General features: G+C 44.4%; 1 protein-coding gene across 2 annotated transcripts in view; it reads right to left on the reverse strand.

Moving 5' to 3' along the window:
- The window catches only part of KIF5C (kinesin family member 5C), a 56,963-nt gene that overhangs the window by 25,715 nt on the left and 21,990 nt on the right, over positions 1-9,258 (reverse strand). For both annotated transcript variants that reach the window (XM_018566781.1, XM_018566782.1), the window contains exons 8-11: positions 6,980-7,104; positions 5,822-5,926; positions 1,634-1,782; positions 1,404-1,552 (exon numbers count right to left, since the gene is read on the reverse strand). In XM_018566781.1, coding sequence (XP_018422283.1) covers positions 1,404-1,552; positions 1,634-1,782; positions 5,822-5,926; positions 6,980-7,104 — 528 coding nt within the window. The remainder of the gene's footprint in view (positions 1-1,403; positions 1,553-1,633; positions 1,783-5,821; positions 5,927-6,979; positions 7,105-9,258) is intronic.

Raw genomic sequence — 9,258 nt, forward strand, 5'->3', positions numbered from 1 at the left:
GTTACTCAGTGTCTGGATGAAGGTAACTACATCTAGGAAATTCACTTGTGTTCATCAAAGTAATGCCGTAGAACGTGATAAATAAAGTCGCTATTGAACCTGTAATCACATTTGTGAGCCATAAACTCGGCAACCTGGAGGACCTGCCAACCGCCATCACCATGGCAACGTCATGGCTCTAATCAAAAATACACTCAGCGCTGTGCAGTCAGCGAAGCCCCTGGGACACGTCTAAAAGCCAGAATACATGAAAGGAACAGCACACAGCCAAGGCAGGCAATTACTTAAGGCAATTCCGGCATTATTATGCCCCACCAGAATCTACACAGACCTCAACGTGGATCATGCATTCGTAGGTATTTTTGCTTTTCTACAGCATTACGTGCATTCATTGGACTTTATTTTTAATGTAAACACAGATTGTATTACTACAATACTAGAGATGAGTGGGGTGATTTTGGCTTAATGGTTTTTTGTTTTTTTTATTAAGTTACATGACACTAATTTCGATGTAACTTGCTTAGGAAAAATGACCTTTAAATAAAAATTTAAAAAAACACGACTCCGGGATTTTTTGTTATTAACCCTTTCCGTGGGGCTACCCAGCACTGCAAGGGTTAAGTGCTCATTTCTTCTCCAGCCTGTCTCCTACGTTGCAGCAATGGAGTCTTCTTCAGTGTCCTCACGTCTACACACTATGTATAGAAGTGATGATTTATGGGACCTTAGACTGCTGCAGAGGATGGGGAGAGAGATTGGAAGGGCCTGTCTAAGAAGTCAGCTCATAGCTTTCAGTAATTTTGTTCCTTCAGCCTATACACAAACAAGCACTAAACCCTTGCAGTGCGGGGAAGTGGCGATATCGGGATAGGCATTAGGAGCATTTGGGCGATGAAGAGTACGTGCCCACATACTCGGTATCGGCACCTATACCAATACTAGTATCGGTGCATCCCAAGTGTAAAGTATGGCTTTAATGTTTTATGTTGTACCATACTTTGTTATACAATGTCCAATATGCGGCTTAGGCGTGGACCATACCATTTATGGCTAACGTAGGGTGGGACAATAAATGCTGGTTATTGATCACAGTGAGAAGGAAGGAGGAAAACAGCAGGGGAAAGGTGTGCACGCATGCCACTTGGACTTGGTCAGCCGAAATTTTGGTGTAGGCCCAATGACTCTCAAGGACAGGGTACACCTATTTATTTTTCTCTACATGAAATAGCCCCCTCAAAACAGTTTTCAGATATTGCAATGTTCTCCTCTAAAATCCATACAAATCAATATTCAGCCAGAGTGACCCGGCCAACCATTCTATTCTAATCCTACTGCACACGTTGCCTTCTCTGGACAAAGGAGGCTCTTCAAGCGTTAAGATCATTTACAAGTCACTTCCTTACCACTCCTCCATCTGTTTAGTTCCATCTCCAAGTGCTGAATAATATTCTTGAGGGTTTTGTTTTTATCCTTCTCTTTTTCATATTTCTTCTTCCACTCCTCAGCAGTGAGCTCCAGATTGACAGACACGGTGTTCTTAATGGTCTTAGCTCTGTGACCCCAAAAAAAAGCATTAATTCTGTAGACATTAAAGGTCTCCGCAGGATCAGAGGTCAGGATGATGATTGCTTACCGCTGGCCAAACATAAGGGTGGACTTGGTCTCTGCCTCATTAAAGATGGATGGAGAGCAGCAGATAATGATAGTTGTTCGACAGTTTCCACCAAGAGAGTCCTGGAGTATCCTGGTCATTTTGCTGTCCCTGTATGGTACATGGGATTTCTAGAAGAGAAAAAAAAAAAAAGTAGCAAAATTAATAGAAATGAGAGGTTTAAAAAATGCCCAAAGGGGCAAATATTGCATTGGGTCAATCCCTTTACTCCCCATCACAGATTGGGAATTCTGACTTCACCAACAGCATTCTTGTTCCAGGTCAGTGGTAGAAAAAGCACTGAAACTAGAAATAGCCAGCCAGCTGGGATATTCAGAAGGAGGTCAGCAATGGCACCCTCTAATTCTCTCAAGACAAGTTTGCTTTAACTGTGTAGCCAGGGCCGGCCTTTGGGGTGTGCGAGCTGTGCGGCCGCACAGGGAGCCATGGCAACAAGGGCGCCAGGCGGCCGACACAGCTCGTCCTCGGGGTGGCTCCTCCTCACCGCTGACCATCCGACATGACAGTGCTCCCTCCTCATGAATGAACGAAAACTAAAAACGTTTTCATTCGTTTCATCAAACAAAACACTTTATGCTATTTTGGATTCAGCCATTGGCGTGTTCTGGAGGCAGGGCGCATGACGTCATATGACACCGCACGTGTTGGGCGCCGCCATCTTGGTGTATATCTAGGTATACACCAAGATGGCGTCGCCTATATCGGCGTGTGACATCACCTGACGCCACGCACGGTGTCATGTGACGTCATGCTCCCCACCTCCAAAATGGTGGAACGCATTCGCAGAACACACCGGTATCCAACATGGCCGCCGCACATTCTCAAACACATTGTTATGTACATTTTTCATATATTCGGGGATATAGTAATTCATTAATTTTACACGTAGTCCGGGTTTTGTGTTCTGTTTTTAATTTTTCTTTTCTAGGTGCACTTACTTAAAAAAAGGGATCGGCATGATAACCTGACACTTTATTTTTATAGCCTCTATTTTAGTTTGACATTTGTTTACCTTCTGTTGTTTTATTTAATAAGAATACTTATATTGTGCCGACAAGTTTAATACCTTTGAATAAAAGTTTTATTTTTATCATACTTTTTAATAAGTTTCTTTTCGGCTTAACAAAATGGGAGTCTTTAAATGGTGCGGATATTGGGGGGAAATGGGTGTGGCCACTGAGGGGTGTCGTTACTGAGGGGTGTGGTCACTGAGGGGCGCTGTAGAGCTTTCACGCACAGGGCACCTAAAGGCCTAAGGCCGACTCTGTGTGTAGCGATAACTTCCCGCAGGGAGTCACTGTTTGCCGGTCCACATCTAGTCGGTCTAGGGGTTGATTTCCAAGTGCGCCCATTAGCACTGACCGCCACCTTCTGGTGCCCATAAATTGATGTCCACTTCAGTAGTATGATGCTAATTGAACATTTTATTGAACATCTTCTGTGGGAGAGAGGGTATGGGGGCTCTAGGTGTAACCATCAGAAGCTCCAAACTCACTGGACCTTGTACGAGTAGCAATGCAGATCCACAATCCAGAAAAAGAAACACCAACCCTACTGTGAAGTCCACATAGATCCAGGGCACCTCAAGAGCCTGCACTGGTCATGGTTCTTTTCCTCTTTCCATCTCTCAGGCCTCCTCCATATTGGGAAACCTCTTTCCTCACTTAAGCCTATGTCCACCCCCAGGCCTCGGCCTAGCCTGGGGGACAGGCTGAACAGGACCCAGCACTAATCCATGGCTGGTCCCGGCGAGAGAGAGAGAGAGAGAGAGAGAGCACATGGCAGCTCCCACCAATATATGTACACTCTCCCAGCAGCCACCACCGCCTGAGAGAAGCCCAGTGGTTGGCTGCTACACTATACACATATTACACTGTCTCCTATTGGCTGTCCCACAATATGACAGAGTCTCACTCCGCCCAGGGGGGTACAAACAAGGTTAGACACCTGGCATTAACCATGTAATTGCTACTACAAATCCAGCCAGGCTGTCTACAGCCCTGACTATCATTAAATGCATAGTAGTCACATCACAAAAGGCGATGGGCGCTACAACTGTAATTCTGGGATGGATAAATAACGTGAAATAGATGGAATTTTTACTTTTAATGGAGCAAATGCAGCTACGGGTTTCCTTCAGTGCTTGACATATGTATTAAGGCTTAGGCATTTGGTCACATGATCTCTGGCAAAGGGAATCAGCCAATGAACTATGATCCTCCCTTAAAGCAGAACTCCGGGCAAATCAAATCTTAACCCTTGAAGTGGGGCTAACCTTGCACTGCCAGGGTTATATGCTCGTTTTGTCCAGGGAGCTAAAATAAAGTTATACTCGCCCAAACCATGATCTCAACTTGCTCTTGGACGGGTCTCTTCAGCCTCGCTCCAGCTGTGTAAGGTCCCCGAGTTACACGTTCTGTACAGTGTACGCCGAGGGACATAACATGGCTGGAGCGGAGGAGGAGTTTAAGAGCCACCTGGATTGGATTTGCCCAGAGCTCTGCTTGTAGCAAAGATTACATGGCAAGATAACTAGGCTTTCAGACCAGCACTGAAGGGAATCTTGAAATACATTTTCTTCTCTCCAGTGTGTAGGTGGATGGTGCCTGATCCAGCAACATGCTGGCCTGCACTGTTCCAAGGTGGTAAGTAAATGATAAAAAAAAATCGACAAACACAGTAGCTTGGCGAACAGACCAGCCAACTTCACAGGATAAATGGCAGGAGGGAAAGACAGCCCTTTAGTGCATAGCCCTTTTTCCCATATTACAATTAAATATAACCATTGTAAACATTTACGTTACAATGTAAAATTAACCCCAATCATTTATTATTATTAAAGCATTTACAAGTATTCATAAAGAGTGCTTCTAGACTTCCACAAAGAAAGCCCAGCACTAGCTCATGTCTCCTTGACTTCCACTGCTGTGTGTGCGCAATTTAAAAATCCTGATATTCAGCTCTTCATAGCCCAGCAATTACACCAGCAATCTAACACTGGAACACGAGACTAATACTGATCTAATTTCCAGCTGGAAGGTGTAAATATGAAATTTGGGTGCAATGTTTTGATAGCCATCTAAAAAGAAAATCACATTTTATATTTATTTTCTATACAGAACTACACCACATATTCCTTTCAGGTTTATTCTGCTTAGAATGTGTCCTCCCTGGGTCATCCCTCCATCAACAAGCTAATACCATTTTTTTTAAAAAAACCTTTATTCATTGCATAACTTATTTGCCAGTGATGCCATTGTTGGGGTTCTGTGTTTCTCTATGCATTGCAGGCAGATCATGGCTGGTGGGAGGGGCCAGCCCACCTCAGTATTCCTTTGAACCTTCACCTTCGTAACATCTCCAAAATACGCTCCTTCCTCACCAAAGAAACCGCAAAATTACTCATCCACTCCCTTGTCATCTCTCGTCAAGTGTAAAGTGCTGTGCAAACTGTTGGCGCTCTATAAATCCTGTATAATAATAATAATAATAATAATAATAATAAACACCCCTCAACTCTGATACAAGCACTAGGCTGGCTAGAGTTATGCAAATATAAAAATGAAGTTGTGATGAGTGGATGTCAGTCTGGAGGAGCAGGCATTCCTAGTAAGGGTGACTCTGCATGCAGACCGCTCTACAGTAGGTGACACCCTCATGAGTTACTGAGCCTCCGTGATTGGAAGAGCTGAAATCCAATGAATGGACGGGGCAGGCTGCTTTGAAATGAAATGGGCCGGCCAGGGACAGTAAGGCTGGGAAGGAAAGGCTAGAGGATGCTGGATATGCTCCAGCCAGGAAATGTGGCGGGCTCTGACTTGCTGCAGTTTCTAATGCACATTATGAGAAGCTCACAGTGTGCAGAGAAAATCAGAGGAAGCCATTGCAGTCCAGAAGAGGAGCCGGTACAACTGTACAAGACTGAAGGGAAAGCCGGAGCTCAGCTTTAAAGTTTCACTGTAAATCCTGTTAAAATAGGTCTCGGATTTTGACCAATTGAGATGAAGAAATCCTCCTACAACACCGCACACAGATCACATGCGCTACTACAGACTGAATGGCCTGTGATTTAATGTGAAAGCCTGTCATCCTGATCCTCCGGGGAGATTTATCACACCAATAACTAGGCGGCAGGTTCAGGTTACTCACCGTTCCCTCAGCCAAGGCAGAGATTACATTGCCCAAGGCCGATAAAGACTTATTGATGTTTTTAGCTTCATCCAGAACTGCTCCCTCAGCTCCAGTTTTGCTGACCTGATGGAAACATGAAAAGCATCAGCAGAAATGCACCGGCACGGCTCGGCAATGGCTATCAGCGTAACGCCTGACAGTTCACATTTTATACAACAAAACTGATGCATCTGATGGGATCCAGAGTACAGCTTAAAGGACGAAGTAAAAGTAAAAAAAGTGTATAATGAAAGTTACCTGTAATAGTGATAAAGTATCTAAACCCAAGAACAACAAAAAAAGGTAATATATTGCAGGCCTAAGATGTGGTGACCGCATTAGTTTCTTTTTTTCTCCTGAAGATCCTGCCATTGACACTTCCTGTTCTAAGGTGACGACACTCAAGCACTGTAATGCATCAATGGAAGAGCAGCGTTGTCACCCTGTGACAGGACTACAAAATATATCCCCTTGTGACCATTTCAGAACATGGGTGGGGTATTGTGTATTATTAATAAATTGATTACGGCACGCATTTCCCGTGGCATCGTTTCCATAAGCTTATACAATGTCACAACATTTATTTCAATCCAGTACACATTTATTTTTCACCAAGATCTTGTAGTGATGATGGGAGAGTCGGAGCACTGCGTAAAGTCTTCTCCAGCACATTCTAAAGATTCTCAATGGGATTAAGGTCTGGACTCTTTGGTGGCCAATCCATGTGTGACAATGATGTCTCATGCTCCCTGAACCACTCTTTCACAATTTGGGCCCGATGAATCCTGACATTGTCATCTTGGAATATGCCCAATGTGCCATCAGGAAGGAAAAAAATCCATTGATGGAAAAACCTGGTCATTCAGTATATTCAGGTAGACAGCTAACCTCATTTTTGTTGGGCACATAACATTGCTGGACCTAAAGATGACCAATTGAAACAACCCCAGATCATAACACTGCCCGAAATCCAGATGGTGACTTGTTTGGTCAGGTAGTGTACATGCGGAGGATTCTACCGGGGGCGGGGCTAGGAATTGTGATTTTAGATTCACAAAAGGAATGCCATATGGTAGGGTCCCAATGAAATTCTACCGGAGGAAGAAATCCAAAGCAGAGCAAAATGAATGTTCTCACCTTTTCACTTCCCGCCAGATCTACAAGGTACAGCTTGCCGCAAAGCTTCTTCTCAGTCTCAATATTTTCTTGTTTTATGTTGATTAAAAAAATACTGTGACTTCTGGAACTGTGTTCATTCATGTCTGCCGGGAACAAACAGCAAAGGGGATTCATATTAAATGCAGGCTATGAAAAACTGTAATAAAATCGTAGGGATGCACCGATACCAGTATTGGTGCAAGTACGAGTACTCCGATATTTACCCCCGATACCAGAACTTCTGTTCAGAGGGAGATTTTCTGACCAGCATTGCCACGAGGCTTCCCGGTCAATCAAGGCGGTGGGTGGGCGGTTCGCCGCCCGGCTTCCTGACTGGCGGGGAAGCTGGCTCCATGAGGTTTGGTCGGTTCAATGCTGATTAGCCGGGAAGCCAGCATTCCAGCCAATCAGCATTGACGCAGCCTAACAGTATGGAGTCGGCTTCCAGCCAATTAGGAAGCCGGGCAAAAACCCAGCATGGAGCTGGCTTCCCAGACAATCAGGAAGCCGGGCAGCAGGTAATGACCCGCTTCCCGTCTTCCTGACTGGCCGCGAATCTGGCTTAATGCTGTATAGCTGGCTCAATGCTGATTGGTCGAGAAGCCAGCTCCAAGCTCCCAGAAGTACCGGTATCGGCGAGTACCGAAAGATAAATGTCGGTACTCTTACTTGATACCGAAAACCAGTATGGGTGCATCCCGAATAGTAATAGTGATTTCTAAGTTCAACTACAATGTAAATGTATCTTGATGCAAGTAATCAATGTTAAAATATTGTTAAAGTTTTTATGTTTAATATGTAATGTTAAGTAAATGGGGGCAGCTATACCTGCTCAGTACCAATGCAGGGGGTTGATTTGCTAAAGGCCACATGGGCTGTTCATTTTGCAAGAGAATTTTCCTTTAGCTTGGTGAAATTTCACTTTTTAGAGAATATCCATCATGTGCAAGCAAAAAAAGAAAATGAAACCGTATTTGGGCTTGCACACGATGGAAGTCAGCAGAGATTCATCACATATCTATAGGGATGCTGGGTTGCTGTATTTTTCTGATTACAGCACTGAGGCAGATGAAGTGGTCATAGACGACGGCCTCAAAAGTAAGAACTTACTGGAATATCTGCTCCCAGCATCTTCAAACCAGAAGCAGGTAAGAATCTGCAATCACTCTTACTATAAGGCTGGCACACACCTTACAACCAATCACAAGACTCTTGTCTTGCGATGGTAAGGTACTTAAAAAAACGTACGATCTGCCTATGTTGCATAGGCAGATCGTACTTGCGATGATCGCAAGCCACGCCCGAGGGGCGGGCTTCCGATGACCGCAATGCCGAACGGGCAGTGTGCGCTTGCGCACACTGGCCCGTACGGCTGTTATCGTACGGACATGCCACAAACCCGCCGAACATCGTACGATGCTCGGCGGGTTTTCGAACATGTCCATAAGTTCAAAGTCATGCGACCTTACAGTAGTAGAGGTCGCACGGCTTCCACACACACCTTACGATAATCGTACGATCGCGGGATTTCCCGCGATTATCGTACGATTATCGTAAGGTGTGTGGGGACCTTAATGCTTGCAATGTATAAAAACAGACCTGGATAATATTGAAGTGGCATTTACTAATTTCCTGCAGACATAAATGGCCGGTCCACAGCCCAATTGTTCCGGGAGGATGCACCACCCACCTATGTGCACATGCCCATTAGACAGAGGACAGCAGCAGCTTCAGGCACAGGGCTGATCAAACTGGCTCTATGTCCTTGGATTGGTTATCACATGGCATGTATATATTGCCAAGCCCTTCCCTTCCTCTTATATCAGAGGCAGAAGAGAGTAAAAGGAACCTATGGAATGAATGAGTCATCCATACATTAGTTCCTGGTGAAAACAAGCTACAGCAACATAAAATGAAGTTTGTATTCATTTTTAACCCTTTCACCCCCTCTGCAATATGTCTGCTCTATTCTATCTCTGCTTGGATGTGGGTATTAACCCCTTCACCTCCCTGATCCTGCACATTTACCCCTTCATTTCCATCTTCCCACTGTATGTGACCTGTACATTAAACCCTTCACCCCCTCCTCCCTGTGTATGTCCTGTACAGTGATTGTATCTTGTGCACCATCATCAAGCTCCAAGTTTTAGCCCCCCACATACAAAAAAGGTTTTTTCCCCAAAATGTTTTGTAGTCTTTTTTTTCTCCTTTTACATTGTAAAAAAAAAAAAAAAAAAAAAAAAAAAAAAAAAAAAAAA

The sequence above is a fragment of the Nanorana parkeri genome, unplaced genomic scaffold, assembly GCF_000935625.1.
Source record: "Nanorana parkeri isolate BGI_ZX_2015 unplaced genomic scaffold, ASM93562v1 scaffold974, whole genome shotgun sequence".
NCBI classification, from domain to species: Eukaryota; Metazoa; Chordata; class Amphibia; order Anura; family Dicroglossidae; genus Nanorana; species Nanorana parkeri.